At 58.4% G+C, this 15903-nt stretch overlaps 1 protein-coding gene across 4 annotated transcripts; it reads right to left on the bottom strand.

Moving 5' to 3' along the window:
* Nucleotides 1–472: 472 nt before the first annotated feature.
* On the bottom strand, nt 473–13155 carry PPCDC (phosphopantothenoylcysteine decarboxylase). 4 transcript variants are annotated; one of them, XM_040969647.1, is made up of 5 exons: nt 12573–13148; nt 5017–5112; nt 4153–4281; nt 1822–1990; nt 473–1534 (listed from the first exon to the last, which is right to left on the bottom strand). In XM_040969647.1, the coding sequence occupies exons 1-5, from the start codon at nt 12738–12740 to the stop codon at nt 1449–1451; spliced, it is 648 nt and encodes a 215-aa protein (XP_040825581.1). In that variant the 5' UTR covers nt 12741–13148; the 3' UTR covers nt 473–1448. The 4 variants fall into 4 exon arrangements, with proteins under 4 accessions (XP_040825581.1, XP_040825582.1, XP_040825583.1 ...); XM_040969648.1 differs by lacking the exon at nt 5017–5112 and having other exon boundaries at nt 12573–13155; XM_040969649.1 differs by lacking the exon at nt 4153–4281 and having other exon boundaries at nt 12573–13152.
* Between the last annotated feature and the right edge of the window lie 2748 nt (nt 13156–15903).

Consider the following 15903-nt stretch of genomic DNA (forward strand, 5'->3'; position numbering starts at 1 on the left):
TAATCACTGCACTAAACATTTGCTCCCAAAGTAGTTTTTTTTTTTTTTTAAATTGTTGTTTAAGATTATTTATTTGAAAGGCAGAGTGACAGAGAAAGGCATTCCATCTACTGGTTCACTTCCAAATGGCTACCAATGGCTGCGGCTGGGCCAGGAGCCCAGAGGTCCATCCGGAGCGTCCACATGGATAGCAGGGGCTCAGGCCCTCGGTCCATCTTCTGCTGCCTTCCCAGGACCATCAGCAGGGGGCTGGATCAGCAGCACAACAGCTGGGACCCAAACAGCACTCTGACGTGGGATGCCTGCATCCCAGGTGGCGGCCTAGCTCTCCGTGCTACCACACTGGTCCCCAGAGCTGCCCACTGCTGCTGTCATTTCCGTTAGTTTCTTCAATGCCTGAAGGCAATCTTATCCCAAAGCACCACTGGATAAGTCAGGTGCTGGAAGAGAGCTGTTGGCAGCTCGTGGAGGACTTGACTTTTGGGGTTCTTGGGGCACTCCAGAGTATCCCTTACGCCTGCCCTGGAAGCCATCTCCAACCCAGCTCCAAACAGGAGCTCAGATGGCAGTCACACGGAAAAGGCGTTAATTCCGGAAAGGAGGCAGAGTGTGGTCTCGCCAGGGTCTTCTGCCTGTTTCTATGCGCTTGTGGGAGGGGGCCCGACATCCTTGCTCTGTCCCTGGAGTAGGACAGCTCAAGGGTGAGGAGCACAGTGGAAACCAGGAAGCAAACAGAGCCACCGCCATCTATGCAGAGACCGAGTGTGTGGGGCCAACAGAGCGTGCAGTGGGGGGCTTCAGGCAGGCACAGGGGCCGTGGGACGCAGCCCTGTGGTTGGGAGCTGCTGAACACCGCACCTCCACGAGCGTAGGGTAGTGAGGAAGATGAGCCAACACAGGGCCAGCAAGGTCCTCTGCAGGTGAGCCGCAGGGCTGGGATTTGAAGGACAGGCCGTCTGCCCTCAGAGCAATTCCAGCTATACCTGGCCCCACCCCCAGCCTCAACTGACCACGCCCCCAGCCTAGCCTGGTCACGCCCCCCTCTCCCCCGCTGCAAAGGAAACCTGCAGCCTCCTAAAAAACCACTTCACTGTAGTCCCAGCACCCCCAGGCTCCCTGCCCAGTCTGTGGAACACTGTGTCCTGCCAGTGCGCTTGGGCACACCACTAGGGGACCCATCCCCCAGCCACCGGCTTGCTGAGGTACAGCCCCCAGGTTTTCCTGTCACTCGGCCTCACGCCAGGGGCACACAGGGACAGTACAGGGGCCTGCTTCGTGCTCCTGGGAACAGGTGGGGAGGGGCAGCAGGTGAACCTGGGAGAGAAAAGCCAGGCTGCAGTCTTTAGTCCAGAAGAGCCAGGAGCCAGCCAGGGTCCTGGGGAGGCCTCTTCACCATGCGTGAATGTTCGACCAAGTGCAGAGGCCACACGGCCCAGAAACTGCGCGGTTCAACTGTGCTGGGAGCCGCCGAGCTGGGACAGGATTTCTCTCACTTTGTCCACAATGGTCTCCACCTCCGCCATGGCTCCCAAACCTGGGAGCAAAGTTCTGTTGTGACCGTGGGTCTACCAGACAGGTCCTGCAGCACCCCATCCTGGGGCTCTGCCACGTATCCCACCCAGAGCCCGGGGTCCAGATCAGTGCCTCCGCCTCAGTCATCCCCCAGGATTCCCTCCAGCTCCTGGATAGCACAGCCCAGGCCCCGAGATTCCACCCAACACAACTCTGACCACATCCCCGTGTGCCAGTAGGGACAGTGGTGTTGCCCACCCTTGTGAACCCCTTCTGTGGCCAGGGCCGTGAGCCTGGTGAGATGCCCACCTTGGTCTCCACACACCAGCTTCTTGGCCACGCAGGGGATCTCAATGTAACCAAAGGCCTTGAGTTGGTCCACCTGCTGGGCGGTGATTGGGTGCTCCCACATGGCCGTGTTCATGGCTGGGCAGAAGAGCAGGGGCTTGCTGCGGTCCCAGGCCCGGATGACACAGGTCTGTGAAGAAGGCGGGGGATGAGGGCCCTAGTGCTCTGCCGGCCAGCCACCCTGTCCGCCCGTCCTCTGGGCCCTGCCGCCAGCAGCACAGGCCCCAGCTTGGGAAGAGGACCAGCTGCAACCAATCTGCAGGGAGCTGTCTTGGGGGCCCTCGTGGCCTCGCCCTAGGAAGGGTTCAGGCAACCGTCCAAGAGGCGGCCCTGTCACTTCCGCAAGCCTCAGCTCCTAGCAGGAAGTCTCCCTCAGCTGTGGGCTCACACCTCTTCTGGAGCCGACTGGGCAGGTGGGGCCTGTCTCTGCATAGCTGTGCCTCAGGGCCATCTCACACCTTCTCAGACACTCCCTCCCAAATGTCACTTTGACCCTGAAAAAGGAGCTCACTTCTGCCGCCTTGTGAAACCCCACTGCCTCCCAAAGCCAGGCCACCTGCACCTCTGTACCTTCCAGCCATAGGCTCAAGGGGCTCAGATTTCAAACTCTGGCTTCGCATCTCTCACTGGCTGGGACAAAACCCCTTCCCACATAGGGGCCTTCCCAGGGCCTGCAGGCTGCTGAAGCTCACACCCAGGGCCTGGTGTAAGACCCCATGCTTGAAGCAGCTCCAGCGGATGCCCCAGGCACAGGCTCCCCTGGGAAATGCCCAGTGCAGCATCCTGTCTTGGCTGTGACCCCCTCTCCTGACAGTGCAGGCCATCTGGGGTTAGGACCACAGCTGCCGGCCCTGGGCACCCTTGTCCTCTCCCCTGGGGACAGGAAGGAAGTGCTGTCCCCACACTGCCCTGAGTCCTGCTGCCTGTGTCACCCCAGGCTTGGGCTGGCAGCACAGCAGCTGGGCGGTGAGTGGTGTTTCAGTTGCACTTCCTCCTGACACCAGGCCACCTGCTGCTTTCGCCAAAGTCAGGAGCACACCTGGCAGAGCCCGGCCACTGCTTGGGGGTTGCTAGGTGTCCCCCTCAAAGCATAACCCAGCAAGCAGACACTCAGACTCCTCCCACCTCACCTCAGAGCTAAGCAGGAGGTAGGAGAGGTCGTGGGTTTGCACGGCCACTGCATGGGTCAGAAGGCAGGCGCAAAGGTGGGGAGAGCAGGCCCACCCCTGCCTGGCAGGCTTCCCTGGGTCTGGGCTGAAAAGAAGAGTTGGGGTGGGAGGAAGGCAGCAGAGGGTGCCTGCAGGGGGAGGAGAAGCCATTGCATGACTGCTGGGATTCCTCGATAGCTTTGGAACAGGGGGGCTGGGGGACGGGGCGCGGCTCTGGAGGGAACAGGAAGAGGCCCCTGGGGGGCAGTGTGCTTTGTCACATGGGCTGGGCAGACAGCAAGGAGCATGGGACTTTGTGGGGCAAACTGGTCACACATACTGACCACTCTGAAGAATAGTGGCCGGGGTCTCACATGCTGGTCCCCTAACCCGGGTTCCCTGTGAGGTCAGCTCTCTGCAGGATGAGGCATGGCCCCCTCTGCTCACCCCACGCCCCTCCTTGGCTGGGCCTGGCACTGGTGGGATCCCCTGGGGAGAGGGTTGTGGGGAGCACCCACACAGTGGCAAGCCCAAGAGGAACCCAATCCTGTGTCTGACCCCAGACCCTGCCTCAGCTTCACCACTTGCTCCGGTGAGGAGTAGGGCTGCTTGTGAGAGGGAAATTGCTGTCTGTATGCCTCCTACACATACTTGCTGGATAGTCACAGTTCCGGAGGTCTCCCCAGGTCCCGGGCAGCGCCCTGCACCTCTCCTCCAACAGCTCCCACGCCCCTCAGCCCTTCGGCCTCTTCTCTCCCTGTTCAGCTCCCCCTATCTATCTGTCGGGAACACAGTGTCTCAGCTGAGGCTGCAGCTGCCAGGGGACATGACGCACGTGGGAGACCCCTCTGGAGGTCAGCACCCTCTGAGCTTGGCCTCTTGTGTGCGCATCCACAGTTGACCAGGAGGCCATGCGGCTGGGCAAGGAGAGCAGCAAGAGACTGAGTGCCAAGGCGCAGGGAAGAGGCTGAGCACGCCAGGGCCCTGGGGCCAAGGTATCCTGGCTGCTTGCTACAGAGATGGTAAGGTAGGCCAGGGGCCCATCTAAGAGGCTTCCTTGCACTCACAATAAACTCTGCAGCTTAGCAAACACGGAGCCAGCCCCCGGGGGAAGTGAAGAGGGTGCTGGGGGGGGGTCACTCACAAGCAGGTTGTCACAGAGGCCGCTGGCCACCTTGCCCAGGGTGTTGGCGTCCAGCGGGGCCACCAGCATGAGGTCTGCCCACCTCCGCAGCTCAATGTGCAGCACCGGGTCGGAGCGCTGCTTCCACATCTGGCCAAGGAGGGGAGAGGGGAGGTCACCGAGCTGGCCACTCGCAGTGTGTGTGACGGGAAGGGGCAGGCCAGGTACATCAGGGGCCCACATTCCTCCCACAGCTAAGCAGGGGGCCTGAGAGAAACCAGGCCCAAGGAGACAAATGCCCCAGTGTCCTCAGAGCCACTCCCTTTATGGCCTGGTTTTTGAGCGTGCTGACATCTGGCAGGAATCTCCCAAGTCCTCCCCCTCCCCCAGCAGTTGGAGGCGGATGCTCCGACTGTCCAAGCCAGAGGAAGGGCTCTGGAGGTGGGGGGTGGGGAGGCAGGCCAGCTAGAAATGTTCTGGGCTGAGAATGTTTAAAAATCGCCCCGGGAGGGCAGACCCCGAGAGGCCCCCCACTCGCCCAGCATCCGGTGAATGGGCCTTGTGGTCGTGGGAAGGGAGGCGTGGATGCTGGGAGCCACGTGGACGGGGACTGGTGGGAAAACAGTCCTGCTGGGCAGCTCCGGCAGGCCAGGACAGCACAAGGGTGCTGGACCTCGGGACCTCGGGCACCCGGCCACGGAGCAGCTCCGCCCGCAGGCCAGCAGCCCGACAGATGTTCTCCTCTCTGCCTCTGCCCAGATGGCCTTGACGGGAAGCAGCCCGTCTGCTCTCGCCGCTGGCAGGACCAGAGGCTGCCCTGCTGGTGGGAACACGATGGTGGAAAGTTCTGGGGGACTCTGGGTGGGGTGGGGGTGTCACACTGACCTCCCACTCATCAGCGTCACTGTACAGGGTGACAGCAATATCCCGTGGGCTGTAGAAGTGCTTGGCTCTCTCAGTCGTGACCACCGCAACTTCCAGCTGGGGAAGGAGGAGAAGGGGGAGGGGAGGGGAGCAGTCACAGAGCAGCAGGCCCAGGGGACCTTCCAGGAGGCTGAGGGCTTGCCTGAGACAGCACTTCCTCCTCAGCTCCTCCTCATCCAGCTCCTGTCAGTGGCCTGGAGTTCAGGCTCTCCCAGGTGTGCCCAGGGCTGCTGAGCCATGAGTCATTGGCTAACCACTCGTGGTAGAACCTGCAGCGCTCTGCGGGCAGAACCGGGGAGAGAAGGCTGGTTACAGGAAAGGGTGCTAGGTCTGGCCCTGCAGCTATACCACCCCCACTCACAGGGAGAAAGCAGAAACTTCTGGGTGCTTCTAGGAACAAGGGCTCCTGGGTAAAGGAGCAGAGCCCACACACACCCCATCGCTTACTCCTAAATAACCCACGTAGCACGAGGTGTTCAATGTGCAGCAGGCAGTGGCTGTGTGTGTGAAACACAGGGTCAGGCTACCAAGGCTGGCAGAAGCGCCCTCCCCCCCGGGAAGTGGCTGGGAGGGGAAGGGAGATGGAAATGGCATCTCCACCCAGGGAGTCAGGAGGAGCAGGTGCAGGGGTGACCCTTAACCAGAGGCAACACACAGACTAGAAGGTTCCACGAGGAAAAGGAAACTTCCTGGCTTCCCGTGGGGGTGGGGCAAGAATTTGAGAGCCTGGGTGCTGCTGGCTCCACATCCCTAACTTGCTCAGGCCTTGGTGGGGAGGCCCAGAGAGAGGGCTGCCTCCCCAGCTGGTCTTGCGTGTACCACACCCATGCCACTCAGCCCCAGGCCCTCTGGATGGCACCTGGGAGCGCAGCTGGGAGCAAGACAGCACAAGTTTCAATTCATCTTCCACCTCACTCCCCTGAAGGTCTCCCTTACATTCCAGCCCAGCCCCAGAAACTGCACAAACCTTCAGGGACAGCAGGAAAAGGCTTTCGACCCCTCTCTGAGGGGAGCTGCCATTCACCCTCACCCCACAGCACGGCCCCACACAGGCCTTGTCCAGTCCTGACCGAGACAGGAAGTGGGCAGAGCTGCCTCCGTGAGCAGTTGTGTGTGTGTGTGGGGGGGGTTGTTACAGGACAGGGCCAAGGTCGAGTGGGGGGCATGGTCACCTAGGCTAACCACAGAGGACATGTAGGTGTGAAAAAAAAGGGGGAGGAAGGAGAGATCAGAGGTGACAGACAGCCTCAGACAAGGCGGCCTCCGCCTTAATAACCATTCTCTTGTTTGAGAGGCACCTGCTGGTTGACTCCCCACAACCAGCTCAAAATAGCTGGGGCTGGGCCAGGCCTTAGCCAGGAGCTTAGAACTCCGCACAGGTCTCCTACGCTGGTGGTGCAAATCCAACACTTGTTGCCCTCCTCTGCCAGGGTGTGTATGAGCAGGGAGCTGGATTCAGAGGCGGTGTCGGGACTTGAACCCTCTGATGTATGGCGTGGGCATCCCACCAGACAGGTTCCCCACCTGTAGGAGGAACCGTTACAGCCCAGGCAGCCTTCCTAGTACCCCTCCCTGCCCCAGCAGGAGTCAAACTTGGCAAACAGAGGTTAAAGGCATCTTGGAATAGAGAAGCCTACCATGTTGTAGCAAGCTAAGCCTCCACCTGTAGTGTTGGCATCCTACGTGGATGCCAGTTCAAAACCCAGCTGCTCCACTTGTGATCCGGCTCCCTGTCGATGCCCTTGGGAAGGCAGAGGAGGATGGCCCAAGTGATTACCCACATGGGTGACCCAGAAAAATCTGTGTGGGTCCTGGCTTCAGATGGGCCCAGCCCTAGCCATGGTAGCCATCTGAGGATAGAACCAGTGGATGAGAGGTTCTGTGCCTCTCCCCCTCGCCCTGAAACTCTGCCTTTCAAATACAGATAATTAAATCTTTTAAAAAAAGAGGGCCTGGCACGATGGCTCAACTGGCTACTCCCTTTACAAGCACTGGGATCCTATATGGGCGCTGGTTCTAATCCTGGCTGTTCCACTTCCCTTCCAGCTCCCTGCCTGTGGCTTGGGGAAGCAGTTGAGGATGGCCTAACTCTTGGGACCCTGCACTTGCATGGAAGACCTGGAAGAAACTCCTGGCTCCTGGCTTTGGATCAGCTCTGGCCTGTTGCGGCTACTTGGGGAGTGAACCAGCTGATCTTATCTCTACTATCTGTAAATCAGTCTTTCCAATAAAAATAAATAAATAATAAAAACCTTTATTTCCACCTAACACATAAACAGGCTGTTCCTGGTGGGCCTGAGGATCTGGCTCAGTGACAGAGGCTCTCTAGAATCTGAGGCACCTGTAGGCTTCACCTGCAGTCAGGTGGAGTCTACCATGTCCAACTTCTAAGGAGGACAGCTCCAGCCACTTCCAGACTCTGCCCCCTCCCACCCCAATAACCCCCCCCACCCACCCTGTGGGTCACCAGCCACAAACCCCATGCACCCCAGCAGCCCAGTCGGGAATTCAACAGGTTGAGAACAAACCCCAACCTGTGCCTAGGCCTCAGTTCATTCCAGCCGCCTCATTGTGCCTGTACGGCCTCCCGTCCGCCTGACCACTTGCTCAGCTTTTCTTCGACTTCCCATTGGCCTGCACCCTCTGCTACTCAGAACTCCTTGGGTCCATCTCCTGTCCACTGGGAAACTTGGAAAGCTGCTTTTGGACTGCCTGGCTCTCACTCTCTCAGGCCCTCCATCCTGCCTCCTCCAGCGACCCAGCTGACATACCTCTCCCCACCCTACACACATACACTCCAGCTTCCCTTGCAGGTGCCAGTCACGTGGCAGGGAGCTTCATGGGCCCACGTGTCCACTGGGTGCTGACGTGAAGCATGTGTGACAACAGGCAGGTCCCAGAGAACCCGGCAGGCCCAGGCTGGTTTTTCTGGTTTCCAGGGATGCCACTGGCCCTGAGTCAGGAGCCCTCAGGGCTTTGTTCTTTCATTTTCATTCACTGCCTCCTGAGGTGCCTGCAGCCAGGGGCTGGGGCCTGCGTGTGCACACCACACACAAAGGCATACTCTGTTTGCGTCCCAAGCACCCAGCCATGCAGAGCTGGTTCACTCTGACCTTTCTGGCAAATGCCACCCCGAGCCCTGGCAGGGCGGAGACTCCCTGAAGGCAGGAGCCCTCTTCTGTGTCCTCTCACATCCCCTCAGGTCCTGGCAGCACCAGGGTTGGGTGCAGAAATACCCCGAACACACGGGCAGCACACAGAAGAGTGCCCAGCGTTCCAGTCCCAGCTGCGGTTTCCAACTCCAGCTTCCTGCTGATGGAATACAGTGATGGCTCAAGCACTTGGGTCTCGCCACTCACACAGGAGACTTGCCAAGTTCCAGCCTCGCCTGGTCACTGCAGCCATCTGGGAAGTGCACCAGCAGATGGGGGCAGGGTGTATGTGTGTGTGCATCTCTAAAATATATTACAAAACGAACAAACAAAACCAGTTTTCCACACACTGCTGAATTCCTGAAAAGCAGTTCTGTGCTTGGTGCCCTGCTGAAGTTCCTGGGCACAGTTTCTGTATCTAATATTTTCCTAAAAGATTGACTTATGTGAAAGCATAAGGGACTGGGGAGGAGACACACACACAGATTTTCCACCTGCTGCTTCACTCCCCAGATGTCTGGGGCTGAGCCAGGTCGAGGCCAGGAGCCACTAGCTCCATGCTGTTCTTCCACGTGGCTGCAGGGGGCCCAAGTGTCCAGGCCATTGTCTGCTGCTTTCCCAGCGCGTTAGCAGGAGCCACATCAGAAGCACAACAGACTACCAAATGAGATGTTGGCACTGCAAGGGGAAGCTGACTTTGCTGCAGGGACTTGCCTGCCCCCGCCCATGGTGTCTAAGAATTCACCTTAAACTTCTGTGTGTGACCCACAGGGGCCTGGCCAGAAGCCTAGCACACCTGCTGCCTGTGGTTTATCTACCACCTCCCTACCCCCACCACCGATCAACCCCAAACCAGCCAGCAAGCCCCGCTTCCCTCCCTCCCTCCCTGCCGAAGCACCAACAAGCATCTCCACCTGGCACAGGGAGCCCCTGCTGGGTGGTAGGAAAAGGGGCACAGACCATATGGCCATCCCTTCACCCTCAGCTGCTGCCTGCTCCTGCTGTGGGCAGCTGGGAAGTAAACCAGAGGAAAGCAGACCTCTGCCTCTCATATGACAACAACAAACCCAAATTTAACTGACTAAATACATATATTTTTACTTTTTAAAGAAAAAAGACATTTATTTTTATTGGAAAGGCAGATTTGCAGAGAAAAAGATTTTCCATTTATTGGCTTACTCCCCAAGCAGCTGCAATGGCCAGAGTTTGAACTGATCTGAAGCCAGGAATAAGGAGCTTATTCCAGGTCTCCCATATGGGTGCAGGGTCCCAAGGCTTTGGGCCCTTCCTCAACTGCTTTCCCAGGTCACAAGCAGGGAGCGGGATGAAAAATAGAGTAGCCGGGACACACACTAGTGGTTCTTGTTGAACAACTTGTTTGTTTCCAGCTCTGGTTCCAAATTATAAACCATGTTACAATGAGCAACCTGTGTACATGCTGAGCTTTGTAAAGACTCACACAGGATTTGCATCTGGGGAATTGGAGGGCATCAAGGGGCTGCAGGCACTGGCACATGGTCCTCTAGGAAAGCAGCATTCACCTTGTCCTGCCCTTGACAGCCCCTGATGACCCAACAGGACACTCCACCCAGCTCCAGGCCGACCTCCCTCTAGCCCTCTGTCCAGCTGACCCTGCCCCAGGCAAAGCGTTTGTGCCTGTCTTCAGCCACACCAACCAGGGTAGAAGCTGACAGAGCTGACCCCGCCAGAATTCCTGGGCCCAGAACTCCAGGGACAGATGGCCTTTACATTCCAGCCCTTTCACCTAGAACCTTCTGGTCACTTGATGCCCTACCCCTCTGTCATGGTCAGAAGAAAATGGAGGCCAGAAAGACCCCTCTTGGGCCAGCACCATGCTATAGTAAATCATCTCTCCACCTGCAATGCTGACATCCCATATGGCCAGCGGTTTGAGTCCCGGCTGCTTCACTTCCCATCCAGCTCCCTGCTCATGTGCCTGGGAAAGCAGTGGAAGATGGCCCAAGTGCTTGGGGCTTGTACACAGAAATGGATCCTGGTTTCTGGCTTCAGACTAGCCCATGGAAGATCTCTTTCTTTGTCTCTCCTCTTTCTGTAAATCTGCAATATCAAATATAAATTTTTTTAAGATTTATTTATTTTTCTTGGAAAGTCAGATTTACAGAGAGAAGAGGAGGAGACAGAAAGATCTTCCATTCGCTGGTTCACTCCCCAAGTGGCCACACTTAAGAAAAAAAGAAAGACCCTTTTCATCTGCTGCCCCATCCCGCTGGCTCAGGCCTTCACTGCTGGTGGTTAAACCCACCCCTCCTGCCCCTACCCATACCCACTCCTGGAGCACAGCTGCTGTGGGATGCCAGGACATCCCAATGAACCCAGGGCTGCGGGGAGGCCAGCCTCCTGCGGTCCACACCCAACTTGTTCATTTGCCAGTCAAAGTCTGCGTGTCCCCAGGCAGCTCAGGAAAGCCCTTGAGAGAGGGAACCCATAACTCGGAGACCTGTCAGGGCACATGGGGAGAGCTTGGAGTGCTCAGGTGGGGAGCAGGAGGTGTGAGCACAGGCAATACAGGGGTCACCCTGGCCAGCAGCATTATCTCCTATAAGCCCCCGTGGTACAGTCAGACCGATGAGCTATCCACATGCAGGGGGTGAGGGGTGGGCTCGTCCCACGTGTCCCCAGTCCACGAAGGCTGACCCCAAGGCCTCTGCACCAGGAGCAAGACAGGGTGGCCTTCAGGATGTCCTCAGGAACGCCTCCTGAGCCTCACGGGAGCCTGGATGACACAGGGTGCTCACTCCCACCTTAAATTGAGAAAGGCAAACCCTAAGACACCATGCCCGGGAAGCCCTCTCTCAGCTCAGTAACCCCTGGCTGCCCCAGCCAGAGACATGGGGTCTGGTTGGGGGGGAGGGGTAGGAGCCAAGCTCTGTTCCAACTCTGTTCTAAGCTCAGCCTCTCCCCCCGGTCAGGGCCCAGGTGAGAAGGCCGGGGTGGCCTGGCCTGGCCGGCCTCCTGATGCAGGCTGCACTGTCCTCCAGCCCCGGCAGGAAGTGGTGGAGCTGCCGTTTTCCCCTGCTTGGAGGTGCCCATCTGTTTCCTGGGATAGGACTCCCCGCCCCTGCCCTCCCCCAGGCCGGAAGCTCGCTTGTTCCAGGCGATGGGAACAGAGAGCTGTGGGGTGCCCTCTCTCCAGGGACCTCCCAGCTAAGGCATCCTACCCTAACTGGCCAGCTCACTCCTACAAGCACAGAGCCCAGCTCTTACTCCTCCCATTCCACACATTGCATCCCCAACCCCAGGTCTGGCTGGTATCCCCAGCTGGCAGCTTCCCTGCTTATCCCAGCCTGAGGGCGGGGCAAAGGGTAAAAAGAATAAAAAGGGTAAAAAGGGGAAAAAAACAGTGAGACAAGCTTTCCCAGCCTCTGCAAGGCTTCCCAACCAGGCCGTCCATGAGTGAACACAGCCCCCTGCTGGCCAAGACACATACAGCTGCCCGGACTGCACAGGGAGCCCAGCACCGACCTGAAGGGACATGCCTGGCCTGCATCCGGAGCAGCGCGTCAGCAGGGGTCCCAGTCCCAGCTCTGCTCCTGCATGTCCCAAGAAGTAGCAGGTGATGGCTCAGTTTCCTGGGCGTCTGATTTCAGCCTGGACCAGCCCCAGCTAGTGTGGGTATTTGAGGAGTGAATCCAAATTAGCAGATGGAAGCTCTCTCTCCATCCCCCTTCCAAAACAAATCTTCAAACAGCCATGTCTCATGCACCCTAAGACTACACAGAAAACGAATAAAGAAAGAGGGGAAAAAAAAAAGAACCCACACAGGGCTGGGGCTGACATTGGTGGCCCAAGTGGACAGCTGGCACCGAGAGGGTCAGAGTGCTGAAGGCAGCATGGCCTGGCTAGAACAAGGCATCAGGGCAGAGGGAGGGGGAGTGGGAGGAGGCTGGGTGAGCCAACGGATCCACGACCTGTGGACTTCACAGCCTGAAACCTTGAATTTATGCTCTATCCCCCAATAGATGTCAAACTGGTCCAAGGTGGGGTGGTCCAGCCAAGGGTGGGGAACTCAGAGGTGGTACCTGGGGCACCCATGCAGAGGTTTTTGGGGTACCTGACCAGCAGGCAGGCGACAAGGAGGGAAGCCAGAGCTGCATGCTGACCACAGAGGGCAAGGGGTATCTTCCAGCCAGCCCTCCTCCCACATGGGACCTTGTAGAATCTCAGGGTCAATGTGGGGAACCCCGTACCCCATGCTGTGTGTAACCTAGCACTTGCCTCTGTCACCCATGAGATCTGTTTCCTATATGGCATCCCCACCCATGCACACATCATGCCTGGCAGGAAGCAGGCTGATTGGGAGCAGGGCTAGGCCCAAGCACTTACCCCAGGGACCTCAAGCAGCCCAGATACCAGGAGGGGAAGCTTTAAGGCCGCAACGCTGCCTGTGACCCCCACGAGGACCCGGAACTTTCTCTCCTCCGAAGGCTCCCCTGGTTCTGTGTGGGGCGTGGGGGCTCCAGGCCCTGGCAGCCTGGTAGGTGCCGGTTCCATGAGGCTGACAGGATTTAGGATCTGAAAGTAGAACAAAAGGTGCCCCACCAAACCCGTTAGTCCATCAGATGGTATCCGCTCTAGTGGGGAATGGGCTTGGGAACAGGAAGTAGCTTAGAAATGGGGCCAGGGGCTGGTGTTATAGCACATGGGTTAGGCTGCCCACCTCTGATGGCAGCACTGCTCCACTTCCGGTTCAACTACCTGCTGACATAGCCAGGTAAAACAGCAGAGGATGGCCTATGCACTTGGGTCCCTGCCACCCACACTGGAAACCTGGTTGAAGCTCCTGGCTAACGAATGTGGCCTGACCCAGCCCAACTGCTACAGCCATGCATAAGAGCAAACTAACAGATAGAAGATACATCTCTCTCTGTAACTCCACCTTTTCAAATATATAAAATAATTTTTAAGGGAGAGGGTAAATTGAGAGGTGGGTGCATGGCCGGAGGTCTGGCTGCAGAATCAGGCTGAGGCCTGAAGGCCAGGCATGGTGAGGAGGGTGCTGGTGTCAGTGCGGAGGGCACCTGGACAGGAGATGCGTCTCCTGCAGCAGGCTGGGCTGACTGAGCAAAGGGAGTAGCCAGAGGAGCCAGGAGCAACCCTGGCCAGCTAAGGGCTCTGCCTGCGTCAATGTGGATGGAGCTGGGTACCATCCTGCAAGTGACAGCTCAGGAAGGGATGGACCTAGAGGGGGAGACAGGTCTCCTACAAGGTCAGCTGGACTGGGCCTTCAGGCATTGCAGGAAGCACAGAACAACAGTCAGGCCGTGAAGCCAGAGTCCCAAGGTTGGGCTCCCGAGCCTGCCCTGCGGGTCACCGTCGTCCAGGTGGTCCAGGGTTCCATTTGCCAGGGACAAGGGTAAATCCTTCCAAAACCAGAGGTTAAGTTTCAGCGGGGGTCGAGTGGGTGTGTGTGTTTTCACCCCCAGGAAGCCCTAAGCTTCAGGCAGGTTAGGGGGCTGGAGACCCCAGGGTACCAGCTGTCCTCCAGCTCCATTCCCCACCAGCTAGCACTCTGCCCCAAGCAGTAACTCACAGCCCTCCCCCCAAAGTAAACCCAGAGTACCCAGGGCAAGCAGCTGTCCAGCCCTGGTTAGCCGACTGCCCGAGGGACCCCGTGCTCCCCATGCACAAGATGGCCAGTCCAGCCCCAGGCCGCCATCCAAACACTTCCGGGACCCCCTTTCGGCCAGAGGCCCCCCTCGCTGGCTACTCCGGTCCCCAGCGGTCCCCAGGCGGCCCGGTGAGGCTGCACCGGCTGCCCGGCCCACACACGCCCGCGTTCTCCGGGACGCTGGCCTCCCCGCCGACGCGCCTGCACCCACTCGCCTCCCGGCCGCCCTTCCACTGCTCACCCGCGCCAACCCCAAATCTCGCGTTATCTGGACCGCTCTTCCAGCTACACATAACCTTACGTCATGAGCGAGCAGCCAGCGTCGTCGCGAGGTCTTCTGGGAGTTGTAGTCCCTTTCTGTGCCTTCTAGCTCATTTCTCTGTCATCAGGCCTTGTGTTCATTTTTAATTTATTGATCTTTTTTTTATTGGTCTTATTTGAAAGGCAGAATTATATATAGAGAGAAATATCTTCCACCTGCTGGTTCACTTCCCAAATGGCCACAATGACCAGAGCTGGACTGACCTGCACCCAGGAGCTTCTTCCAAGTGGGTGCAGGAGCCCACACACTTGGGCCACCTTCTGCTGCTTTCCCAGGCCATAAACAGGAAGCTGAATGGGAAGTGGATCTGCTGAGACTTGAACCAGCACCCATATGGGATGCGGTGTCACAGGCAGTGGTTTTATCCACTACTCTACAAAACTGGCCCTTGCATACCATTGTTTTTGAAGGACACCAGGGCCAGAACTGCACGCTGTGTGAAGACTCAGCACGAGGAGCTGGAAGGCAGCAGCAGCCGGGTGTACATGCAATGGCTCTCTCACTGCCTCATTCCCCAACCCCCTGACCTCTTACCTGGGTCACTGAGGCTGCTCAGCCAGCTGGGGTGAGAGGGTCCTCCATGTAGGGTCCCTACCCCACACGCACAGTGAACCATCTGAATCTGTAAGCAGAGGCCTCTGCTGCCACTCCAAGGCCTGTTCAGGGTGCCAGAAGGAGCTACAAAGAACACGGGTAGCAAAGAACAAACCACCCATCCCGCCCGCCTCTATGCCTGCCTCCCCACCCCCTGACAGCCCTGGGCCCCTAGCCCACAGCCAGGCTCCACGCAGTCCCCCACAAAGACACAGGAAACAGCAGCCTGCACAGGGCCAAATGTTCCTTTATTACGACTCACGCAGTCACCACAGACAGACACATTGACTCAGGCAGATCAACTGCCAGCAGGGGACAGCCTGTCTCCCAGAGACAAGGAGGCCCACCAAGTGCCAGGAGGATGCATAGGTGACCCCTGGCTGGCTGCAGACCCCAGGGGAGGACCCTAGGCCTGGCCTGGGCCCTTCTTCATCCCCACCCCCTACCTTCCCCTCCCCCCGTGGGCCCCCTCCCCAGGAAAAGTGCAGAGTTGCCCAGAGGTGCAGCGTTCCAGGGCCCAGCTGGGCTACACACAGGTCCCAGGATCGCCAAGGGAAGAACTGGGGTACAGTCACACAGGGCTGTGCCAGGCAGGGAAGAGGAAAGCCAGGTGGGACAGAATGTTGGCTCGGTCACCGATACCAGGCTGGAGGCTGTAGCTTGGGCTGGGCAGAGGGACATGGGGGGCAGGGCCTCATCCAAGGTTCTTTGTAGGTATCAGGGCTGGGACCACTATTCTCCAAAGAGAACATGGCAGAGGAAAGGAGGCCCTGGGAGCCCAGACGGCGGGCTGCAAGCTGTAGCCGGCCCCAAGTGGGCGAAGGGTGTCCATGGGCTTCTCCTGGGAGGAGGGGGCTGGAGGCGGGACAATGGCAACATCTTTGGGAAGGACCCCTCCCCTCTAGGTCATGGCACTGGGACCCCACCAGCCTGGGGCACTCCCAAGTTGTCAGTCTCCTGGAACGTGAGGGACTCTGACAGTGCGCAAGGGCCTGTGGGATGAGGGCAGTAAATGACGTGGAGGTGAAGGCAGCCAGCCTCCCCTCCACACCTGCGCTTCTGTGCCTCAGCACACAGCCCACGCAGGGCCTCATGCTAGCAACTGGGATCGGCCTGCACTTCCTTCTGGA

Source organism: Ochotona curzoniae, unplaced genomic scaffold (genome assembly GCF_017591425.1).
Source record: "Ochotona curzoniae isolate NIBS_2020 unplaced genomic scaffold, NIBS_Ocur_1.0 scaffold_4701, whole genome shotgun sequence".
Lineage (NCBI taxonomy): Eukaryota > Metazoa > Chordata > Mammalia > Lagomorpha > Ochotonidae > Ochotona > Ochotona curzoniae.

Excerpts from the sequence above, each read along its gene's own strand:
- PPCDC (XM_040969647.1), bottom strand. The coding sequence starts at position 12,740 with ATGGAACCGGCACCTACCAGGCTGCCAGGGCCTGGAGCCCCCACGCCC. Across the intron at positions 5,113-12,572 it reads GGCTGCTTGAGGTCCCTGGG|CTGGAAGTTGCGGTGGTCAC; the intron begins GTAAGTGCTTGG and ends CTCCTTCCCCAG. Across the intron at positions 1,535-1,821 it reads GCTGGTGTGTGGAGACCAAG|GTTTGGGAGCCATGGCGGAG; the intron begins GTGGGCATCTCA and ends CTTTGCTCCCAG.